The sequence below is a fragment of the Cornus florida genome, unplaced genomic scaffold (assembly GCF_030987335.1).
Source record: "Cornus florida cultivar Cherokee Brave unplaced genomic scaffold, ASM3098733v1 CherokeeBrave_3.0.0_Hap2_Chr11, whole genome shotgun sequence".
NCBI lineage: Eukaryota > Viridiplantae > Streptophyta > Magnoliopsida > Cornales > Cornaceae > Cornus > Cornus florida.
The window spans coordinates 22263825-22289863 of NW_026775581.1; the positions used below are offsets into that span (position 1 = coordinate 22263825).

General features: G+C 37.7%; 1 protein-coding gene across 1 annotated transcript in view; it reads right to left on the reverse strand.

Annotated features, from left to right (window-relative positions):
- Positions 1-294: 294 nt before the first annotated feature.
- The window catches only part of LOC132285155 (protein ROOT HAIR DEFECTIVE 3 homolog 2-like), a 52542-nt gene continuing 26797 nt past the window's right edge, over positions 295-26039 (reverse strand). The window contains exons 15-20 of the mRNA XM_059787325.1: positions 3199-3323; positions 2770-3032; positions 2610-2691; positions 2348-2509; positions 2150-2254; positions 295-606 (exon numbers count right to left, since the gene is read on the reverse strand). Coding sequence (XP_059643308.1) covers positions 373-606; positions 2150-2254; positions 2348-2509; positions 2610-2691; positions 2770-3032; positions 3199-3323 — 971 coding nt within the window. The 3' untranslated portion in view covers positions 295-372. The remainder of the gene's footprint in view (positions 607-2149; positions 2255-2347; positions 2510-2609; positions 2692-2769; positions 3033-3198; positions 3324-26039) is intronic.

The window sequence follows — 26039 nt, forward strand, 5'->3', positions numbered from 1 at the left end:
CCTTGGGGATATACTTGGTCTATTTTCACCATTTTACTTCTGTATTCGTTTTCTTTTTGTTCTGTGGCTTCATGGGAAGCCATGTTTGTGTCTTAGGGATATTGAATGTTCCCATAGACTTTGTTTTCTATTTTCGCTTCTGTATTTCGGATCCGTTATCGGATCATCCTTCGGGTCATCACAGGTCGCACTGGATTGAAAAATCTAGGGCCGTCACACTGATAACATGTTATAAATATATATATTTATATTTACATATAGAGAGTAATTTGAAGAGGTAATAGAAGAAATATAGAAGGAGCAAGAGGTAAATTATTAATATATTTTCTCAAGTCCATCATCAAGACCAACATTAAGTAGTATATATAGGTTTTACGACATAATTTTACTTAGTGCCCAAGCCATAGCCCCAACCGCAGCCCCACCCGCAGCCCCAACCGCAACCCCTACTGGCCCAACCGCAGCCCCAACTGCAGCTCCACCCGCAGCCCCAACCGCAACCCCTACTGGCCCAACCGCAGCCCTAACCGCAGCTCCAACAACCCCAACCACAGCCACAATATCCAATAATGTGTTACCCTCTGGAGGAGTGGGCTTGGGATCCTTCTGAAAAGAATGAGAAGTACAATACATCAGAATGCCAAATTAGTGCCTTACCGACATATATCATTAAAGGATCATGTATGGAGAGCATCTCCAATGCAAAATGCTATATTTCCATACTAGCTAAATCTATATTTTGAGAGGTACAGTGTTAAAATGTTATATTTTTGCAATTATGCTTCAATATAGCATTTCATTCAAAATATTATTTTTTGACACAACAACCATTTCAAGTTTTGAGAGCCTATTGGAGTGCCTTATTTTTATTTTAGCAACTTTTGACAATTTTAAAATATGAGAGGTCTTTTGAGAGCCTCCTGTTAGAGTACCTTATTTTCATCCAGCTGCTATATTTTGAGTTTGAGAGGCCATTTGAGAGCTACTATATTTGGCAACACTTTTAACAATATCAAAATATGAGAAATCTTTTCAGAGGCCACTGGAGTGTCTTATTTTCATTTACTTATTATATTTTAAGTTTGAAAGGCCATTAGAGATGCTCATTCACCAATATTGACCATTGAAAGGATAAGAATATGGAAACAAAAACAAAACATGCTGAAAATATAAATTAGTGTATCAACATAATATTGACCTTTGGAGGAGTGGCCTCGCAATCCTCCTAAAAAGAATGAGAAGTACAATACATCAGAATGCCAGGTTAGTGCCTTATCGGCATATATCATTAAAGGATCATGTATGGAGGGCATCTTTAATGCAAAATGCTATATTTCTATACTAAATAAATATATATTTTGAGAGGAGGTGCAGTGTCAAAATGTTATTTTTTTGCAATTATGTTCCAATGGAGTATTTCATTCAAAATGTTATTTTTTGACACAACAACCATTTCATGTTTTGAGAGCCCATTGGAGTGCCTTATTTTCATTTTAATAACTTTTGACAATCTCAAAATATGAGAAGTCTTTTGAGAGCCCCCCATTAGAGTGCCTTATTTTCAACCACCTGCTATATTTTGAGTTTGAGAGGCCATTTGAGGGCAGCTATATTTGGCAACACTTTTGACAATCTCAAAATATGAGAAGTCTTTTGAGAAACTGGAATGTCTTATTTTCATCTACTTATTATATTTTGAGTTTGAGAGGCCATTGAAAATGCTCATTCACCAACATTAACCATTGAAAGGATAAGAATATTGAAACAAAAACAAAACATGCTGAAAATATAAATTGGTGTATCAGTAATCCTTCAGGACTACTTTTCCTTTTCACAAACTTCAATATTCTTGGGAAGAAGTCACTTTTTTTACCAAGATTATGCAGTTTTTAGTATAGTAAATTTAACATGTAATATTGCTTCAAAGTTCAAAGGATTTGATTCAATTATTTAAATAAATTAATCATAATGAATGATCTCTTGAATCCTCATTTATTCATTGATGAGCATAATTTTAATTCCAAATAAGCAAAGAGACCACTTTCTTTCAAATTCGATGAATGACACCACATTTATGGAATAAATTGCAAGACAAGAACTTATAAAAGAGAAACAAATTTCTGAAAGAGCACAATGTATAATTATATACCAGTTCCAAAATTGCTTGACGGACCATAGGATCAGTTACTTCCCTAAACTGCCTCCACAGAGACTTGCACTGCATGGGCGTAATCAGAGTGTTTTTTGGAGGGACCTGGATAAAAGTTCTTCCTTCATGAGGAATCAGTTCGACCTAAAAAAATTTACATATAATACAAAATTACCAGCATTATATACTTATAACTACCTTCTTCCATGTGCTTGAAGCAAGAGGATCTGCAGAATCTCCAATGCTCCTATCTTTGGTAAAAGGTACAGCCACTGTTCCATCGGAGTCCTCATCCAATTGTATCTCATCGGATTCCTCATCCAATTGTATTGCAGCCAAAACAGATAAAAGCTTCAGAGACTGCAACATAATGATAAAATACACCATTTAGGAACTGCCAAATTATGCACATACAAGTAATATTAACTCCCATCGATCATGACAGATCTTTGCAGATTACCGCAGAGCCTGCGTCCTTCGCTTTTGTTATAATGTCTTCCTTCTTAGTCGGCTTTGAGTCAAAGTGGAAAACAGTTAAGAACCTGTATATGTTCCGAAGCTATAAGCACCAAAATGACAAAAAGACTAATTATAAAACATTCCACCATTAAATTGGCTACCTATAATTCATGCGGATCGGAACTTTCCTTGCTTCCTCTCTTGCCTTTTTCTCCACCATACTTCTAGTGTAGTCCCTCAAATTTTGCAACAATCTGTCAATTGTTGCTTGGTTCAATTCAAAACTGGCAGTAGCAGTTAAAAAATCTGATGTGGCAGCCTCAGTCTCGCGTTTTAGTAGCTTTCTTATTGATGCCCAGGTGCCTTTTTCTCCAGCTTCGAAGAGGGATTCTACAGGTTCAGTCAGAGCTTCGGTAAGTTGTTTCTGCAAGTCAAAAAGATTCCTATGAGTTACATACAAAATGAACTAAGATTCCTTTTTTGGAAAAAAAAAAAATAATAAAATGATCTAAAAACAAAAAAGAAAAAAAGAAAAGAAAAAGGAAACCCTATTAGAACACCAATGAGTTGCACCACAACCATGAAATTACCTCGAAGTTAGCTACTATTTCTGACAACTTCGCACTACGAACAGATGACGCATGTGCCTCAATATCATGATAAAGTTTTTCCCCCACTTTTGAAGCATCCCAATTAGCTTGCCGTATGGCGGCATCTGAAATGGGGGGAGAAATAGGCCATCAATTAAGTAAATGCACGAGTCTATAATTAAATGTTAACTAACTTACAATTTGAAAATCAAACCAAAAAAAAAAAATGAAAATAGAAATATAAAGAGGTTCTTGTTTCATTTTATTAACAACATAACTAGCAATGTTGGAAATTACAATACTTTTAAATTAATTTCAAAAGATTAGTAAAATAAAAAAAGAAGAAACAAAATGAAACATGATTACCAAAAATCATCCATTCTCAAATAGTTAATTCTAAGATCTTCAATGCATGTATTTTCTCAAGTATTGCATTACCAAAAAATGTAAATTATACTCCTGAAACGATAGTTAGTAAAAATATGGTGAAATATGTGTCTGTAAACATACGAATTTATTTGCTTTTCTTATTTAAAAAACATTTAAAAAATTGTCATAAAAAAACAAAAATGAAAAAATACAAATTGTTTGTGTTCGAAATTGTGTCTCAAATTCCTATTCTAATTAGGATTTTATTTTAGAGTTGCATTCAATTAGGTAATTTCTTATTTGGCAAGTTTTGGCCTATAAGGAATTGTAATCATTGTGCAACAAAGAATTATGTTTGTAACTCTATAAATGGGTATATATGTTGTGGGTTGAGACTTATGAGATTGAGAGAGATGTAATCTCGTGAGGGAGTTGATGGGAAAAGGTAGTTTATGAGTTGATAAAGTAGAAAAAACACCGGTGACACTGATAGTGAGCGATTAGGCTCATGGAGTGATATATGATAAAAAGGCATGTATATGGTGTTGTTACTCTATTGTTGTAATATATGTACGAATCATAGTGGAATCTCTTCTCATTCATGTACGTAGTCCGATTTTGGCTGAACCATGTATATCTTGCGTTTGTGTGTGATTGCTCTAATACCAATTTGTTGGGGGCAGCGAAAGCGCATGAATAACAAAGATTCATTATAACAAACGCCACAAACCAAAGTTGAATCAAGAATCACGGTAGAAAAGTAAACACACCACATAAAGAACACGAAGATTTGTATGTGGTTTGGCAACAACCTACGCCCACGGTCGAGATCCGGCGAAAGTTTTTACTATGTGTAAAATCGGAGATTATAAGATTTCAGCCCCTCACTCTGTTTCTGTATGAATTCCAGAGCCTCTTTCCCTCAATCTCTTTCAGAACTTCGTTACTCAAGTACAACAAAATCGTATTGTGTGCTTTCTCCATAACCTCATCTTTGTCCTTGATCTTTTCTAGCAGTGCATCTTTCCCCTTCAGCGCCTTAGATAACCCATGTTGAACCAACAAAGCCTGCATCCTAACCCGCCATAGGTTGAAATCTTTTTTGCCGTTAAACTTCTTGATTTCCATAAACTTGGACGATATCCCTGCTTCGAACCGAAAGCTCTGATACCAATTTGTTTCATGCGCTTCCGCTGCCCCAACAAATTGGTATCAGAGCTTTGCAAAGAAAGCCAATAAAGCAATCACACACAAACAAAAGATATACATGGTTTAGCCAAAATCTGCCTATGTCCATGGATGAGAAGAAATTCTACTATGATTCGTAGATATATTACAATAATAGAGTAACAACACTATATACATACCTTTTTAACATGTACCACTCCACGAGCCTAATCTCTCGATATCAGTGTCACCGGTGTTTTTCTTACTTTATCAATTCATAAATTACCTCTACCCATCAACTCCCTAATAAGACTATATCTCTCTCAATCTCATAAGTCTCAACCCACAACATATGTACTCATTTATAGAGTTACAACATTATACCTTGTTAGACAAGGATTACAATTCCCTAGAAGCCAAAACTTGCCAAATAAGAAATTACCTAATAGAATACAACTCTAAAATATAATCCTAATTAGAATAGGAATTTGAGACACAATTTCCAATAATCTCCACCTTGGATAAAATTCCATTTAACTACTCATTTCGCTGCCTCCATATGCCCCTAAAAGCCTCAGCAACTCCAAGTACCAATCAATTCCAGACAATGTCTGAACTTTAGTGTAGGAATGACCTTAGTCATCATATCTACTGGATTCTCTGTTGTCCCAATCTTCTTCACTGCAATGGCACCCTGTGCAACCACATCTCTAATGAAGTGAAACCTGACATCAATGTGCTTGGTCCTCTTATAGAATATCTAATTTTTAATCAAATGTATGGCACTCTTGCTGTCGTAAAACACAATCAAATTATCCTGTTGCAAGCCCAAATCACCAACCAAGCCTCTCAATCATATAGCTTCCTTCATTGCCTCTGTAACTACCATGTACTCAGCCTCAGTAGTAGACAATGCAACTATGGACTGCAAAGTCACTTTCCAACTAATCACACTCCCACAAAGAGTGAAGACATACCCTGTAAAGGACCTCCTCCTATTAAGATCTCTAGCATAATCCGAATCAACATATCCAGCAACACTCCCACACGTGTCGCTGCCTCTGTCATAGACTAACCCAACATCTGCACTGCCTCACAAGTATCATAATATCCATTTTACAGCCTGCCAATGGACCTTCCCAGGTTTATTCATTTATTTGCTCATTACACTAACTAATGTCTAGTCTAGTGCACACGATAGCATACAAATGGATACCAACTGCACTAGCATAAGGAACACGAGACATGTGTTCCACCTCCTCCTCGGTCTTTGGTGACAATCGTGCTAAAAGTCTAAAATGGGTAGCTAATGGAGTATTCATAGGTTTTGATGCCTACATACCAAAACGTTCCAGCACCTTCCCAATGTATTTCTTCCCTGAAAAATATAATATGCCCGCTTCTCTATCTCTATGAATTTCCATTCCTAATATGCCCTTTGCAGCACCAAGATCCTTCATCTCAAATTCACCAATAAGCTGCGCCTTCAACATGTTGATTTCAAACATGTTCTTGCAAGCCATCAACATGTATCAACATACAGGAACAAGTACAAATATGAACCATCTAAGAGCTTCCTGTAATACACATATCTGTCAAACTTACTCCTACATTAGCTATTCCCAACCATAAAAGTGTCAAATCACTTGTACCATTATCTAGGAGACTACTTCAGCCTATACAAGGACTTCTTCAGTAGGCAAACATGATCTTCCTTTTTCTTGAAAACCCATTTACAACCAACAATCTTCTTGCCCTTAGGCTTTTTAACTAGCTCCCAAGGTAGTATCCAGAAGGTATGATGACTGAGGTCATTCCTACACTCAAGTTCAGACATTGTTTGGACTTGATTGGTACTTGCAGTTGCTGAGGTCCTTAGGGTCATGTGGAGGCAGCGAAAGAAGTAGCTGGATGGAATTTTAGCTAAGGTGGAGATTGTTTAAAATTGTGTCTCAAATTCCTATTCTAATTAGGATTCTATTTTAGAGTTGTATTCTATTAGGTAATTTTTTATTTGGCATGTTTTGGCCTTTAAGGAATTGTAATCCTTGTCCAACAAGGAACTATGTTTGTAACTCTATAAATGGGTACATATGTGGGTTGAGACTTATGAGATTGAGAGAGATATAGTCTCGTGAGGGAGTTGATGGGTATAGGTAGTTTATGAGTTGATAAAGTAGGAAAAACATCGGTGACACTGATAGCGAGGGATTAGGCTCATGGAGTGGTACATGGTTAAAGGGCATGTATATGGTGTTATTAGTCTATTGTTATAATATATCTACGAATCATAGTGGAATCTCTTCTCATTGATGGATGTAGGCCAATTTTGGTTAAGCTATGTATATCTTGTGTTTGTATGTGATTGCTTTATTGGCTTTCTTTATGTTCCGCGCGCTTTCGCTACCCAACAAATTGGTATCAGAGCCAAAGGTGAAGGAGATCTAAAAAACATAAGAAGTCTCAACATGTGCTGTAACAGGCTTCAGTTGTAGGTGCAGTCAATCAGCTTGGTTACATGACAAGGAGCTCAAGTAATCAAGTTGGAGCCATGGAGGTTTGACTGATCGAGCAGCGTAGAGTGTGGACAATCGGAGTTTTGCAGAAGGATCGTTAAGATTGAAGCTGCAATAGAATTGTCTTCATTAATGCCGTTGCGGCAAAAAGAGTAACTGGATAAAATTTTAGCCAAGGTCGATATTATTGGAAATTGTGTCTCAAAATTCCTATTCTAATTAGGATTCTATTTTAGAGTTATATTCTATTAGGTAATTTCTTATTTGGCAAGTTTTGGCCTCTAAGGAATCGTAATCCTTTTCAAACAAGGAATTATGTTTGTAACTCTATAAATGGGTACATATGTTGTGGGTTGAGACTTATGAGATTGAGAGAGATATAGTCCCATGAGGGAGTTGATAAGTAGAGGTAGTTTATGAGTTGACAAAGTACGGAAAACACCGGTGTCACTGATAGCAAGGGATTAGGCTCATGGAGTGGTACATGGTAAAAAGGCATGTATATGATGTTGTTACTCTATTGTTGTAATATATCTACAAATCATAGTGGAATCTCTTCTCATCCATGGATGTAGGCTAATTTTGGCTGAACCATGTATATCTTGTGTTTGTGTGTGACTGTTTTGTTGGATCTTTATGTTTCGTGCACTTTCGCGGCCTAACAATTTTAATATAACACTCTTTTTTTTTGTTGTTTAAGAAATTGTCATTAAAAATTCGATAAGAAATATGTAATTTTTCTTCTCTTATGCCTTGTATGTTTTCATTTCAGTAATATAAAAGACTAAAAATAATAAGAAATTATGGAGTGTTGTCGAGAGATAGAGGATTCTATATCATTGAAAAATTTGTAGAAATTGGTAAATTCGAGAAGATTTCAAAAGTGTAGTAAGTTTGCAAATATGTATATATTTAGGTGGAGAGTTGTAGTAACTAAACTTTAACTATAGATTGTAATGTATCCTAACCAAAGAGGTCTATATATAGATAGACCCAAATTCTAAAAGTGAAGTTGAGAGAATAAAATTTAAGTGGAGAGTTGTACTAACTAAACCTTAACCATTGATTGTAGTGTATCCTATCCATCGATCAAGGAAAATGTTTGTAAGGAGTCAACACCAACTTCAAAAGTGAAGTTGAGAAGTTTTAGGAGTGAGTGAGTGCATAAAGTCAAGAGCATATAAAATGCGTAGTTAAGTTTAGTACATTTATACGAAGTGATGTTTAGTACATATAAAATGTGTAGGTTCGTAGGAGTTGAGAAGTTTTGGGAGTGAATGAGTGCAAGATTAAAGTTTTATACGCTTAGAAAGAATAAAACGCTTAGGAACGTATGGGAATAATTGGCGTAATGTTGGCAAATTTACTAACTAGGCCCAGAACTATCATTTATGAATTGATATTATATAATAGCAAATCATTAAGTTTCACATATCTCGTTAGTTTTCGAATTAGGAGAAGTAACAAAAGTTTATAATCATCACCATATTAGCCATTCATATCAAATTGAAAAAGTATACATTCTTAAACATAAATTGTGCACTCACATCTTGAATAACTTCCATTAGTAAATTATTTTATCAAATCCCAATAGAGTTACAAAGTATATTTAGTTGGTGTTTTCATCAGAAAAAAGAAATGCATAGGTTGCTTACAATGGAAAGTACAAGAAGTACAAAATCATGTGTATATGAGATCCTAATTTCAAGCAATAAAGAAATTAGTTGTAATATCCCTAATTTTAAAAGGATAGTCTCAGTATTTTAATTAGTGTTTTATTGCATTTTTTGTTTGTTGATTTGATTATTTGCCTAATTGTTTAATTATCTAATTTAATTATAAGTTTAATTTCATTATATGCTTAAGTGGAATTTCTTTATATGTTTAAATTGTTTTATTTTGCTAATTGAATTATTATATGTTTGTGCGGCATTTTTTTTAACTACGTGTTTGCGGTGATTAAATGTTTAACATTTAAATTCGTGTAATTAGTTTTTATATGTTAGTTGTAATTTAGGGTTTTGTTTTATTTATGAAATCACGGGATTTAGTTTATTTATGAAATCATGGGATTTAGTTTATCCGACTTATAATTAGTGGGGAATTAGAATAATGTTTTCATTGAGGCCTATATATATATAAGCTATGGGCCTGCAAGGGTTTTAGAACCCTTTTCCCGTAACTGAGGAGGCAGAGAGAAAGAACAGAGAGAGACTTTGAGAGATAAACTGAGGGGTTTAAGGAGGATGGGACTGATTGCTTCTGGGTTGAACCAAGAGTAACGGAGGTGTGGAACGGCAGTTTAGAAGGTGGTAGGAAAACTTAGAGACGGAGGGCTAAGGTTTTGAACGGAAACCTAAAGGCAAGCCTCTAGTCTAACTCTTTCTGTAATGCCCGGTCTTTTTCCTCCTTTTCCTTTTTCGGCGATTTTCTTTTTTTCGTCTTTTTCCTATTTTTCCTTTCCCTATTTCGTCTTTTTCCCGTTTATCAATTTTCCTTGCATAACCTCATTTTTTGTGCTCGGATTTGATTCTGGTTTTGCATGCACTCATGATATTTGATTTCCATGACATCTGTATTTTTACTTTTATAGAAAATACATTCTAGTTGCTTACTTTTTCATAAAAGGCATGAATGCATACTTTCTTGTAACTCTTCTTTATTTTTGGGGTTTTAATGTAATTACATAAAGTAATTATTTTTCGTCTTGGGGACCATTTTGTAATTTATTTTGGAAGATATTTTCAAAAAGTGTTGGCAATGGGGTGGAGTGACTTGGATGCGTTATCTTTTGATATTTGGAGGGTGAAGATTCACCCACATGTTGGCCTAGGATTGGTGCACTTGTTAGCTTAGATGGTTGACAAATATAGGCTTAGGATTAAGCCTAGAAAGGAGACTTGGATTTGTGACAAGTGTAGACACTAAAATAAGTCTTGCATTGTGTGTGTGTGTGAGGTAGTGTTAGAACACAGTGAGTGGAGGATTTCTAGCCCTTTCACTCACCATTGCACACTTTATCTTCTTCATTTCACTTGTTCTTCAAAACCCTAGTATAGCCACCATTGGAGAAAAGCTTGGTTAATACCTTTAACTTAATTTTTGGCCTCCTTCCATTTACCCTAGACTTAAAACCTTGGAACACAAAAGGTTCCCCTCACTCTCCTCTTCAATAACCCTAAACTTGTTTTACATTTTGAGCTTGGTTGCTTGGATTATAGCGATTCAATTCTCTATTGAGGTAGGGATGGTAGTATGTTTATATTTTAAGTGTTTTAAAATCCTTTGGGGTTTAATATATATTGTATACATGCTAATTGAATTGTAGTATTGCATACCATAGGAAATCCTTATGCTTGACTTATGATTTTATTGATTAAGCATGTTTATTGTGTATGTATCTTGAGTAGGATTGTTGATGTCGTATAGAACTCTCATTGATTTGAATTATTATACTATTGTGATGTTAATCCTACATTCTAGTAGATTACTATTGGTAATTGTGATTATTTTAGAAGCTTATTGCTAAAATGTTAAGATTTAGTATATAAAACTTGTTGTTGAGGCATGATTGAAGTTGATAAGTTAGTGGTATTTCTTTGCACATTAAATCATGTTAAAGACTTGTCATTCATTATGCCATTCTAGACTTGGAACCCTAAGACATGGCTTGTGTGGTTTCAAAATACTTGTGCATGGAAGGTGGTTTATATGCCTTAAATTATAGTATATAAGTTTTGAACTTGATATATTTTGAATTCTCTTGGGACATGGTTAATAGTAACATGGCTAGAGTTTGGCTCTAGTGCGAGAGGTATGAGTTCTCCCCAATTGAGATAGTGCGCACTTATGGTGGTCTTCCCTGCGGGTTAATGCCCGGAACAACAGTTGAGGTCTCGGCAGAATTCCGAGCTTAGATGTTCAAGGATTCCACTTTTTGATTTCACATTCAATTCCAAGTTGACAATCAATTGTTAAATTGTAACTTGTAATTTTTGTTTTATGCGATTTGATGTTGTTAAGTACATCTATATTGTTATTGTGTTGCTAGATTCATCTAAGTTAGCTTAAGATGATCCCATAGAACACCTTGAACATAGATGTTAAGAGGAATACTCCCTTCTATTCGTCTATATTGATCTTGAACATGATATTGAAACTTTAGGGTATACGCATATACTTTTTTCTACGAGTAACTTGATTACTCACCCTAGTGGTTTGGGTTATTTTTCAGGTAAAGAGACTATGTTATTGGATGCTCATCATCCTTAGAGACTTGTGACCTATTTGAAGCATTTTTGTGTATGGACATACAAGTTTTTAGCATGCCTTTCTTTTGGTGTCACATTTTGTATACCATGGGTGTATGGTGCTTTAGAAGCTTATGTAGCTTTCTTGACATGTAATGATACTTAAGTATTTACATTTGACATTATAAGTATGTATGTAAAGAGGCCAAGGGCCAAGTATGTTCACTTTTGTAGTTGTACTCTCTTGACATCAAACTTTTGCTTCAAAATGTATTTGAACTAATTTTGGAGGTTTGAAATATGAAAATCTTGTAATTGTTATGTATGAGGCCATAGGCCATTGTTTTGCACTCAAGTATTCATATCAAAGTTGTTGGCATATCCACACACTTGAATTTCAATGAAAAATCAGTTTTACACATCCATCTTGAACCAAATTGTCATGGGATTCAAAGTATAGGTTGAACCTTAGCACCTTGGACTCATAACAGGTTTTCTAGTAACATTTTGAGGTGTTTCAATTAACCGAAACTCCATTTTTGTCGACCGATGGCAATTGGATTTGTTTATGTACAGTAATTCATCATTTCAATAGCCAATTCTACTGTTCAAGGCTTATTTCGGTCTACCGAACCTTATTTCGGTCGACCGAAGCAACCAGCACTTAAATTCATGTTTTCAGCGGAGTTTTTGGTTATTTTGGTTGACCAAAGTTTCGGTCGACCTAAATAGCTTTCATACTCCAGCTCCTTCAGTTCAGTTGCAGCACTGCTGTTCCGACTTTGAATGGCCATATCTCCTTCATTTCTTATCCAAATGGTGTGATTCTTGAGCCTAAATTCATGGATTTTGAGTCTGATTTCCAATGGTACCAATGCCATTCTCAGATTTTAATCACAGTGGGAGTTATTCAAGTTTTAGTTGGGTAGTGTCAGTTTTCATTTAAACCGGAAAAAGGGCATTTTGCGGGATTCTTGGCCAATGTTCTTAGAACCTCTTATAATATTGTGAAATTGTTAGATTAGGTTGTATTCACCTTATTTGACTTGTTTAGAGTCAATTTTCTCCTTTTATTTGTGAATTGACCATTTTGCCCTTTGTTGACAAATTTTGCCCGTTTTAGCTCTAGTTTCCTTTTTTGCTCACTTTAACTTCAATGACTTCATGGAATGTCACATTGATGTCTTAGAAATGGTTTTTATCTTAAGGGACTATGGTTTCATCTTTTGCTTCTGCATTTTGGATCCATTATCGAGTCAACTTTCGGGTCATCACTAACGCACCAGGTTGAAAAACTTGGGCCGTCACGAGTGGTATCAGAGCTCTAGGTTTGAATACCTTAGGATAAAGAGTTTTAGGTGCATATCATGCTTTTGTTGATTTACTTTGATATGTTCACATGCTTTTGATAACATGTTTTAGCTTTATAATATGTTTATGTGTTCCGTTATAACACGCTTGGTAGTATGACATGTCTTTAGGCTTATATGCTTATATGTTTAAGAGCATCCTTGTTTGACATGTAAGCTTATTTGCTTAAGTGCTTAACTGTTTACACAACTTTCTTTGATTGCTTTAGCATGACTGTATGTTGCATACCATGTCTTGCTTCGTGTTTCGTGCATTCATAGTGTGAGTTGCACTCAGTTATAATAACTTGTGTTATTATTGACCTCTTTGCTTGTGTACGTTTAGCACCATGGTTGTCATGCGTGGAGAGTCCTCACGTCAGGGCATTGAGGAGCAGGTGGCCGACATAGAGTTCACGAGGGGTCCGGGGAGGCCCAAGATTCCAGTTCGTGGTGTGAATGTTAATCCGCCACGGGCACTGACTTACGAAAAGCGGGTTGCTCAGGGAATCAATCAGGGGATCGCTGAATCCTTACAGGAGTTGATACGCAGGCAGGTGGTAGGGATACAATTTTCGGCACCGGCACCTATAGTCAATGAGGCACTAGAGTACTTTATGCGGCTACAAAGGATTAAGATTAATCCATTTGCAGGAGTTCAGATCCGCTAGTCTCAGAAGCTTGGTTGGACCTTATGGTTCGCAAGTTAGATAGTATGGTAGTACCCACGAACAGGTTAAGGATTTCCTTGACTGCTTCTTTGTTCATAGGGGATGCAGATATTTGGTGGAGGTCTATGACCAATGTCCACAATATTGAGTTGATGACTTGGAACAAGTTCAGAGATTTGTTCTTCGAGCGCTTCTTTCCTAGGGCTATGAGGCGGGAGATGAGGACATAGTTCGCAGGTCTTTATCAGGGCACTATGAGTGTCATTGAGTATGAGACACGATTTACTTCTCTCTCTCGTTATGCCGAGGATATTTTAGCGACAGATGAGGCCAGGGCAATGAAATTTTAGGATAGGCTACATCTTGACATCAGGCCATGGGTCTCAATTCTTGATTTGAGGACTTACAGAGAAGTGGTCCAAAGGGCTATGCTAGCTGAAGTAGAGGAACGGGATCAATTACGGATCAAGGTTTCACACAAGCAGCCTTTTGGAGATAATCCATCATCTTCCGGGAGTCAGTGGAAGAAAGACAGGGCAGGGAACAATACTCACTCACAAGGGGCATCACAGCAGAAGTGATCTGCACCTACAGTTCCTGTATCTTTGGGATCAGCCCAGGGAGTGGTTTGTTACCATTGTGGGCAGCTGGGGCACATTAAGCCCCGCTGCCCACAGCTTCGGGCATAGGCCAGTCAGACTTCAGTCTCAACAAAAATAGGGCAGGGAGCTTGCTTCTATTGCAAGTGACCAAGTCATCTCAGGAAGGATTGTCCAAAGTTGTTGAATAAGTTACAGGGTGGCACAAATTCACAGATGGTACCAGCTCAGTCTACAGTGGTTCAGTCTGGTTTTAGAGTTCCTCAGGCACCACAACCAGTGGCGCCAGTTGGCACTTATCTAGCCTGGGGTTCTACACCTACTGCTTCTACACATCAGTCAAGCTATCAGGCAGTTCACAGCAGGGCTCAGGGACGAGCCTACGCTCTTCCATAGGCGGATGCTTCCGCAGGCACCTCCTCAGTTCGAGGTATCTTTCCAGTTTTCAGTTCTTGGGCACGAGTTCTTGTTGACACAGATGCATCACATTCTTTCATTTTTGCATCATTTGCACATTCATTGGGTCTGGAGGTCACACTTTGGGATAGTCTTCTTTGTGTTGACACACTAGTTGGGGGTCCAGTATCTTTGGATCGTGTTTGTCAGGATTGTGCTATTGAGATAGCTGGGCGGACCTTGGAGTTTGATTTCGTTGTTCTCGACATGACGGGCTTTGACGTCATTCTCAAGATGAATTGGTTGTCATCCTTTCGGACTACGATTAATTGCTTCCGCGGGAGAGTGTCTGTTTACACTCCTAAGGGAGATTGTTTCCATTTTGTGTGAGATCGGAGTGATTCCCACCCAGCGATGGTTTTCAGCATTGGTGACTGGAGTCGCCACATATCCTACTTAGCTAGTTTGCTAGTTGACGAAAATAGCAGTTTGGGTCGTGTTTTTTCGGCAGTTGTTGAGGATTTTGTTTATGTTTTTCCAGAGGAACTGACAGAGTTACCTTCTTTAAGGGAAGTTATTTTTGCCATTGATGTCATTCTCGGTACAGCGCCCACCTCTATGGCACCGTACCGTATAGCATCGGCAGAACTTGATGAGCTGAAAGGTCAGTTGGATGATTTGAAAGCTAAGGGCTATATTCGTCCTAGTGCTTCACCATGGGGAGCACAGGTACTTTTTGTGAAAAAAAAAAAAGGATGGGTCTTTGGGACTTTACATCAATTATTGTAAGTTGAATCATACTACGATCAAGAACAGGTATCCTTTGCCAAGGATTAATGACTTGTTTGATCAGTTGAAAGAAGCGACATGTTTTTTAAAGATTGATTTGAGATCAGGTTACTATCAGTTAAGGGTTAAGGATGAGGATATATCCAAGACGGCTTTTCGCATACGGTATGGCCATTATGAGTTTCTGGTGATGCCATTTGGTTTGACCAATGCTCCAGCAGATTTTATGGATTTGATGAACCGTGTATTCAGTGACTATCTTGACAAATTTGTGGTGGTGTTCATTGATGACATTCTGGTATACTCGGCTTCGTTAGAGGAGTATGAGTATCATTTGAGGATACTGTTACAGATCCTTAGGGATAACCAGTTGTATGCCAAGTTCGAGAAATGCAAATTTTGGCTACCGGAAGTGAAGTTCCTTGGACATGTCATGTCAAGGAGCAGTGTTGTAGTGGATCCATTGAAGATTGAATCTGTGATGGATTGGGTGCGTCCAAAGACAGTGTTCGAGGTTCGGAGCTTTCTTGGCGTAGCCGGCTATTATAGGAGGTTTGTTCTGGATTTCTCTCGTTTAGCGGCACCTATGACTCGACTTACTCGCAAGGGAGTCAAGTTCATATGGAATGAGGCTTGCGATTTTGCTTTTCAGGAGTTGAAGGTCAGATTGACATCAGCTCCAGTTTTGATCATACCTGAACGTGGTTTGGGTTACGTGGTTTATTGTGATGCTTCGCGAGAGGTTATGTCTTGATGTAGACAGAACGAGTAGTTGCTTATGGGTCTCGACAGTTGAAGACTCATGAGTTAAAGTATCCGACACATGACTTGGAGTTGGCAGCAGTTATCTTTGCCCTGAAAAGGTGGAGACATTATTTGTACGGGGAGAAGTTTGAAGTTTTCTCCGATCACAAGAGTCTCAAGTATCTCTTCTCTCAGAAGGATTTGAACTTAAGACAGTGTAGATGGGTTGAGTTCATGGAGGACTATGACTTTGAGTTACAGTATCATCAAGGAAAGGCCAATGTGGTGGCCGATGTATTGAGTAGGAAGTCACAGGGTACTCTTGCTAGCATTTCCATTCACAGATGGAAGATGCTAGAAGGGCTTGCAGATCTTGGTTTATAGTTGAATAAGGATGTTTCACCTGCTATTTTATTTAGCCTAGTGGCTCAACCGGCTCTTGTTAGTAGAGTTATTAAGGCATAGCAGGAGGATGGGGAGGTGAAGTCCATCCATGATCGAATTTCAGGTGGCGAGAATGTAGAGGGTTGGACCTTGCATTCAGACAGTGGTCTTAGATACAGAGGGAATATGGTTGTTCGTCTATCTTGTCGTGACGTTGTTCTTCGGGATTTTCACCATTCTCAACTTGTATTTTATCCTGGTAGTATGAAGATGTATCATAATTTGCGAAGACAGTTTTGGTGGAAAGGCATAAAACGGCAAGTGAAGGCAGAGCATCAGAGACCGACAGGGTTGTTACAACCACTACCAGTGGTAGAGTGGAAGTGGGAGCACATCACTATGGATTTCGTAACGGGACTTCCGAGATCCAAGGTAGGGAATGATGGCGTTTGGGTCATTGTTGACAGATTGACTAAAATGGCTCACTTTTTGCCTATGGCAGGGACAGATGACACAGAGAGGCTTAGTGGACTGTATGTGGGGAAGACTGTCAGGCTTCATGGGGTTCCGGTATCCATTGTTTCGGATAGGGATCCTAGGTTCACGTCTCACTTTTGGCAGAGTTTTCAGGAGGCTCTTGACACGGGGTTTCATTTCAGCACGGCATTTCATCCTTTGACTGATGGTCAGTCGGACCGTACCATTCAAATATTGGAGGATATGCTACGGGCTTGCATTTTGGATTTTGGGAGTAGTTGGGAAGACTACTTACCCTTGGTTGAGTTTGCCTACAACAACAGTTACTAGACCAGTATTGGCATGCCACCTTTTGAGGCGTTGTATGGTAGACCTTGCAGATCTCCAGTTTGTTGGACCGAGGTAAGTGATACAGTCGCCTTGGGTCCCGATATTGTCTTTGAGACTATAGAGAAGATTAAGTTGATTCGGCAGCGGTTGGCTACAGCTTAGAACTGGCAGAAGAGTTATACTGATAAGAGGAGGAGATCCTTGTGTTTTGAGGTAGGGGACCACGTCTTTCTCAAGATTTCTCCATGGAAGGGACTTCTGAGATTTCGGCAGACCGGCAAGTTGTCTCCTAGGTTCATTTAACTATTTCAGATTTTGGTGTGCGTCAGTAAAGTTGCTTATCGTTTGGCATTGCTGCCAGACCTGGATAGGGTTCACGACGTCTTTCATGTTTCTATGTTGAGGAAGTACGAGCTGGATCCATCACATATTTTACGGTGGACAGATGTTGTTGTTGATGAGGACGTGACCTACGAGGAAGGTCTGGTCCAGATTCTTGATTCACGGGAGCAGGTTTTGCGGACCAAGACCATTCCATTGGTTAAAGTCTTGTGGAGACATCACGGTGTTGCGGAGGCTACCTAGGAGCTCGAACATGAGGTTCGCTCTCGGCATCCGCATTTGTTCTTTCTTTCAGGTACGACTCAATTTCGGGGATGAAATCCTTTTAAGGAGGGTAGGTTGTAATGACCCGGTCTTTTTCCTCCTTTTCCTTTATCGGCGATTTTCTTTTTTTCGTCTTTTTCCTATTTTGTCCTTTCCCTATTTTGTCTTTTTCCCGTTTATCAATTTTCCTTGCATAACCTCATTTTTTGTGCTCGGATTTGATTCCGGTCTTGCATGCATTCATGATATTTGATTTCCATGACATTTGTATTTTTACTTTTGTAGAAAATACATTCTATGTTGCTTATTTTTTCATAAAGGACATGAATGCATACTTTCTTGTAATTCTTCTTTATTTTTAGGGTTTTAGTGTAATTATATAAAGTAATTATTTTTCGTCTTGGGAACCATTTTGCAATTTATTTTGGAAGATATTTTTAAAAACGACCTTTTTGTAATTTTTGGAAAATGTGACAAGTGTCACATTCTCATAGTGCCACTTGTTGGCAATGGGGTGGAGTGACTTGGATTAGTTATCTTTTGATATTTGGAGGATAGAGATTCACCCACATATTGGCCTAGGATTGGTGCACTTGTTGGCTTAGATGGTTGACAAGTGTAGGCTTAGGATTAAGCCTAGGAAGGAGACTTGGATTTGTGACAAGTGTAGGCACCAAAATAAGTCTTGTATTGTGTGTGTGAGAGAGGTTGTTTAAGAACACATAGTGAGTGAAGGATTTCTAGCCCTTCCACTCACCATTGCACACTTCATCTTCTTCATTTCACTTGTTCTTCAAAACGCTAGCATAGCCACCATTGGAGAAAAGCTTGGTTAATAGCTTTGATTTCATTTTTAGCCTCCTTCCATTTACCCTAGACTTAAAACGTTGGAACACGAAAGGTTCACCTCACTCTCTTCTTCAATAACCCTAAACTTGTTTTACATTTTGAGCTTGGTTGCTTGGATTATAGAGATTTAATTCTCTACTGAGGTAGGGGTGGTAGTATATTTATATTTTAAGTGTTTTAAAATCCTTTGGGGCTTAATATATATTGTATACATGCTTTTAGAATTATAGTATTGCATACTATAGGAAATCATTATGCTTGACTTAGGATTTTATTGATTAAGCATGTATATTGTGTATGTATCTTGAGTAGGATTGTTGATGTCGTATAGAACTCTCATTGATTTGAATTACTATACTATTGTGATGTTAATCAAACATTCTAGTAGATTACTATTGGTAATTGTGATTATTTTAGAAGCTTATTGCTAAAATGTTAAGATTTAGTATATAAAGCTTGTTATTAAGGCATAATTGAAGTTGATAAGTTAATGGTATTTCTTTGCACATTAAATCATGTTAAAGACTTGTCATTTATTATGCCATTCTAGACTTGGAACCCTGAGACATGGCTTGTGTGGTTTCAAAATACTTGTGCATGGAAGGTGGTTTATATGCCTTAAATTATAGTATATAAGTTTTGAACTTGATATATTTTGGATTCTCTTGGGACATGGTTAATAGTAACATGGCTAGAGTTTGGCTCTAGTGCGGGAGGTATGAGTTCTCCCCAATTGAGATAGTATGCACTTAGGGTGGTCTTCCCTATGGGTTAATGCCCGGAACAATCGTTGAGGTCTCGGCAGAATTCCGAGCTTAGATGTCCAAGGATTCCACTTTTTCTTTTATGCAATTTGATGTTGTTAAGTACATCTATTTTGTTATTGTGTTGCTAGATTCATCTATGTTAGCTTAAGATGATCCCATAGAACACCTTGAACATAGACGTTAAGAGGAATGCTCCCTTGTATTCATCTATATTGATCTTGCAATGATATTGAAACTTTAGGGTATACGCATATGCTTCTTCCTACAAGTAACTTGATTACTCATCCTAGTGGTTTAGGTTATTTTTCAGGTAAAAAGACTATGTTCTTGGATGCTCATCATCCTTAGGGGCTTATGAGATATTTGAAGCATTTTTTTGTATTGACATGCAAGTGTTTAGCATGCCTTTCTTTTAATGTCACATTTTGTATACCATGGGTGTATGGTACTTTAGAAGCTTATGTAGCTTTCTTGACATGTAATGACACTTAAGTATTTACATTTGACATTATAAGTATATATGTAAAGAGGCCAAGGGCCAAGCATGTTCACTTTTGTAGTTGTACTCTCTTGACATCAAACTTTTGCTTCAAAATGTATTTGAACTAATTTTGGAGGTTTGACAAATGAAAATCTTGTAATTATTATGTATGAGGCCATGGGCCATTGTTTTACATTCATGTATTCATATCAAAGTTGTTGGCATATCCACACACTTGAATTTCAATGAAAAATTAGTTTTACACATCCATCTTGAACCAAATTGTCATAACAGGTTTTCCAGTAGCATTTTGAGGTGTTACGATTGACTGAAACTCCATTTCGGTCGACCGATGGCAATTGGATTTGTTTATGCATAGTAATTCATCATTCGAGTAGCCAATTCTACTGTTCAAGGCCTATTTCGGTCGACCAAACCTTTATTTCGGTCTACCGAAGCAACCAGCACTTAAATTCATGTTTTCAATAGATTTTTTGGTCATTTTAGTCGACTGAAACTCCATTTCGGTCAACCTAAATAACTTTCGTACTCCAGCTCCTTCAGTTAAGTTTCAACACTACTGTTCCGACTTTGAATGGCCATATCTCCTTCATTTCTTATCCAAATGGGGTGATTCTTGAGCCTAAATTTATGGATTTTGAGTCAGATTTCCAATGGTACCAATGCCATTCTTAGATTTCAATCACAGTGGGAGTTAGTCAAGTTTTAGTGAGGTAGTGTCAGTTTTTATTTAAACCGGAAAAGGGCATTTTGCGGAATTCTTGGCCATATTCTTAGAACCTCTTAGGATGTTGTGAAATGATTAGATTAGGTTGTATTCACCATGTTTGACTTGTTTAGAGTTAATTTTCTCCTTTTTTGTGAATTGACCATATTGCCCTTTATTGACGGATTTTGCCCGTTTTAGCTCTAGTTTCCTCTTTTGCTCACTTTAACTTCCGTGACCTATTGGAGTGTCACATTTATGTCTTAAAGATGGTTTTTATCTCAAGGGACTATGGTTTCATCTTTTACTTCCTTATTTCGGATCCGTTATCGGGTCAACTTTCGGGTCATCACTGACGCACCAAGTTAAAAAACTTGGGTTGTCACACTTTCCCTTAAACCTGTGTTCTGTGCATGCCTAGGTAGACTCCAGGGGTTTAATTAATGCTAAAACATATCCGTGATATATGTTTAAACTGTAATTAGCTTTGTTGAATTAAACTTGAGAATATTTAAAGCTTTTAGTTGTATCCTACTATATTTGATTTTAAGCCTTGTTTAATTGAGATTGTTGATGCATGTTGATGTCTTATAAATAATTTGGGATGTTGAATGAACACTAGAATGAGTATTTAAAACATGACAGAGGCCCTGGGTATCGCCGGAGGTGAAGAAGACGAAGCAGAAAAGGTTTACGGCTTCAGGGAGTGAGAGAGCAGGCTCCCAAAAGGAGGGAACCAGCTCCCTCATTAATGGAGCCAGCTCCAAGGAGTGTGGAGCTGGCTCCCAGCTCCACAGAGCCGGCTCCCAAGGGTAGGGAGCCGGCTACTGGTGAGAACCCGCTCTCGCCCAGAAACGCATATTTAGCTGTTCAGGGGGGCTGTTTAGGCTGTCCGGAGTATATTTAATCCGTTTAAATTGAACTGAAGGATGTAATTAACTGTGATGGACCTATGAAAATTTTAGAAAGTATTATCACATTAGTTTATTAAAGAATAAAGCAACATGAAGATAAAGAAAAGCCTGCATGTTGAGTACTGTTTGTTAAGTTGTTTGTTTACTGCAACTTAACGAATCTTTTACATATGATTTAATAATATTTAATATTATTTCAATAGTGTTATAAGGGTAATGGAATACCGGCAATTAACTAGGCTTAGATTAGATTAAGTTGATATTTAATTTGTTATAAATGGTATCAATCTCTGGACTGTTTGAAGGATTTAATTGCTTATTATAATTCTAGCAATCTATGTATGTATGATTAAATAGTATTAATCATGTTAAAGTATTGAAATAAGCATCATCGACTAACTGAAACTGTAGTATGCTTATATGGAGTTAATTGATGTTTTAACTGTTTAGATTGCATCAATTATTGGATTTATGGATTGTTATGAAATTTACGTTAAAGAATTTCACTATAATGTGTTCGGTAATGATTCTGATTATCAATATATTATTCTGGATTAGAATTGATGAACTGCTAGTACTGTGTTGTCAATTATTGGATTGGTTATGTGTGTATGCATCGGTATGGGACGATGGCATACTAGGGAGAGATTAGTTCAAAACACTAAGTCTTACCTATTCTAGAATAAGTTGGATTAACTATAAAAGTTAAGTCCTACTTAAATATGTGTATATGCACCGGTATGGGATGGTGGCATATTAGGGACAATCTACTTACTCTGGGGATGGATTAGCTCGAATTATAGTCTGGAGAAGCGTCCTCAGTGATGGACCAGGCCTAAGTCCCCTAAAAGGGGGCGCTGGAGAGGGTGAGAGCCCTGTCGTGTCCGGACCCTGTCGCACCATGAGGCGCTATCTGCTAGTCGGGTTGTTTAGGAATGTAGCCCAAATCGGGCGGTAAATTCAGTCCAAGGCTAAATACGGGCGAGAGACCGATAGCAAACAAGTACCGCGAGGGAAAGATGAAAAGGACTTTAAAAAGAGAGTCAAAGAGTGCATCGCATAGGATGGATCACTGGACATAGTTGATGTTCCCTAATAGGTCTAGGTATACATGACCACGTTACGTGCGATTTGCATGTTACCTTCTATCCAGGCTGAGACTACACTTTAGTCTAGTGAGCGTTCTATAGTGTGTATCTATATATATATAGACTATTTTAGTTATTGTTAAGCTATCTAAGATGTATCTGCATATCGGGTTTCTGTATGGATTGTAGTAGGATAGAACTTGCATGTGGGCCTGACCCACTCTTATTTTTCAAGTATTCGCAAGTTCCAGGCTTAAAGCTTGATAGTGCCGAGAAGATATAGACACTCACTCCTTCGACTATGTAAGACTGCTTTCCATGTTTAGCTTTGTATTTTTATTTTAGTTGTTTTCTTTTCAGTTTGGAATTTAGATAGGGGTCCACTAGATGGATTCCCGAGTTATACACATATTGGAAAGTTTAGAATTAATATTAATTTATAAATTTTGAGGATTATATTTTAGAATTCTTTTTAGCGTATTATTTATTTCTTTAATTCATTCTATATTCTGTGCTTATTTATATATTAATTGTTTGGTATCCCTCAGATCTGTGCTCGGACTTGATCACCCGTGGCTCTAGAATCTAGGGGTATCATAGTTAGTATCAAAGCACTCCAGGTTCTGTGTCTCTAGGATTCTATCATATAAGACTTTCGCGTAGCGTTTTCTCTTGTTTAGAGCTCAAGTTTAGGATTCGTTGTATTCCTTTACGGTTCGTTTAAATCGTGTTGATGTATGTCTTTCTATGGTAACAGAATGGTTAATGTTAGAACCAGATAGAACAACAGTCGACAAAGGAGAGTGGCACGTAGGCAGCAAGATCGCCTACGGCATCGGCAAATGGGAAAGAGCGGCAACTGCCAAGGCTTCAGGAAAAGGAGCAGGGGGAAGGTAGTTAGTTGCGCATCGAGCAGGAGGATGTACAGCAGACTCAGGGGTCTCAGGATGGGGGCTACAATCAATACAGGATTCCAAAGTTTTCTCCTCAGTTAGTTTACATCATTGCTCAGGCTGTAGCTATAGGCGTAGTAACTGCACTTCAAAATCAATCACACGTTTAGTAAACACTTGAAGCAGTACTAGTGGTGCAGAATGAGTTTCAAGGTCAATGTTATGCCTGCGGAGATTTTGGGCATACATCCAACCAGTATCCTGGGTTTGCTCAGAGATACTAGAATGGAAGACCACAAGCAGGACGAGATCGGTCACAGTCAAACCAGCAAAGGAGGCCATTTGGTACTTTTAGAGGTACTTGCTATACTTGTGGAGAATCTGGTCACACTTCTAGGCAGTGTCCTAAAAGAAGGGATACCGGGCTATCCAAGCAAGAGCGTATCGAATCATGAGGAGGATGGCTCTTTTAAGAGTAATTTTAATTACTAGTAGTAATGGAGATTTTAGTAAAAGTGTGGTACGGATTTAATCATGTACACTAGTACTATGTTAAAGAATATTTTATGATTATTCTTTTGATAGATTATGGTTTAAAGAAGCTTAATAAAATGAACTGGTGGTTTGGAATTTCTATTGTGTTTTATGAGAACTTTTTTTTTTTTAGTGATGATTACATATATGGGTGTATTAAACTATTTTAGAATGTGATTGTCACGATAATTAATGATTATCACAGTGGAGTGATTAGTTCCTGGACAGGCAAACAAGTATTTGCTTGTAAGTATGTTGTGTTGAGACAGGACGATTACCAAAGAGTTTATAAAAGAACTTGTGTAAATTGATATGGTAGGTTTGATTTCGAAGGAGGAATTCCCAAGATAACACGAGTGAGTAGCTTTCAGAGTATTTTGCTTACCTTACGTGTTTTGCTCTACGGAGTATTCTAAATGTTGGTGATATAGTTTAGTGGTGACACAAGTATGCAATAGACCTCAGGGTATATCTACACCTTTAGGCGTTACTACCATTTTACATGAGAGTGATGGGCCTGAGACACTAGATATTGGTAGACTTAGATTTCTAGCCAAACTATTGGTCCTGGACATGGACACTTATGAGAGGATACTTGGGATGGATTGGTTATTACACTACTATACCCAAGTTAATTGTTTTGATAGGTCTATTGTGTTTCACCATACCCGAACAGGATAGGTATGTCGTCACTATGCCACGTACTAACGGGGTTACTGGCACTTCTTTATTCTATATGGAGGAGGAAATGAAGGAGGAGATTACTGTAACATTGGATAGCATACCAATTGTATAGGAATTTCTAGATGTATTTCAAGAGATTTTAGGGTTGCTACCTAGGATATTATCGTAGGTTCATCCAGTAGTTCTCATAGATAGTAGGACCACTCACTCACCTGACTAAAAAGGGCGTACTGTTCATATAGGATGAACACTGTCAGGAAGCTTTTGATGAGCTAAAGCATAAGTTAACTTCTATACCGGTTCTGTCTACTCTACAGAGTGGGATTGAGTATCTTGTCTATACAGATGCTTTTTTGCAAGGTCTTAAATCTATTTTGATGTAAGAAAAACCACTGATTTCATATAAATCTTGAAAGCTTAAGCCTCATGAGCTTAATTATCCAACACATGAATTGGGAGTTGGCAGCTGTGGTCGTTGCTTTACGCATTTGGAGGCATTATCTACTGGGAGAATCCTTCAAATTATTTAGTGATCACAAGAGTCTGTAGTATATGTTCACTCAGCAGGAGCTGCATATAAGACAGCGTCGATGGTTAAAGTTTATGAAAGACTGTCATTTCTCTATACAATATCATCCAGGGAAAGCGAATGTAGTGGCAGATGCACTCAGTCGCCGACCCGCTGCTAGTCTTCCTGCTCTATTCACCACTGAGTGGAACGCTTTAAAGACGGTAGATGAGTTTTCGGTTGCTTTCATGGCTTGCAAAGCAGTTACACCTTCTATTATTCACAAAGTTTTGAAGGTGTAACTCACGGATCAGCAGTGCATTGATAAAATTGTAGAGATAACTTATGGGGAGGTCCCATTTTACTATGTTGGAACTGATGGAGGTTTGAGGTACCAGAGACGGTAGGTGGTACCTTCTGCTGATGATTTTAAAAAGGATGTGATGACTGAGACTCACCACTCTAAGTTTTATGTTCATTCAAGAGGCAACAAGATGTATCAGGATATGAAGCAGCAGTTTTGGTGGGCAGGTATGAAGAAGGATATTGCTATTTTGGTCTCTCAGAGTGATACTTGTCAGATGGTTAAGATTGATCATCAGCAGCCGCCAAGACCTCTACAGCCACTACCTATACCAGAGTGGAAATGAGAGAGCATTTCTATGGATTTCGTGGAGGGATTGCCTAATTCCTATAAGGATCACAATTCCATTTGGGTCATCGTGGATAGGTTGACTAAATCAGCTCAT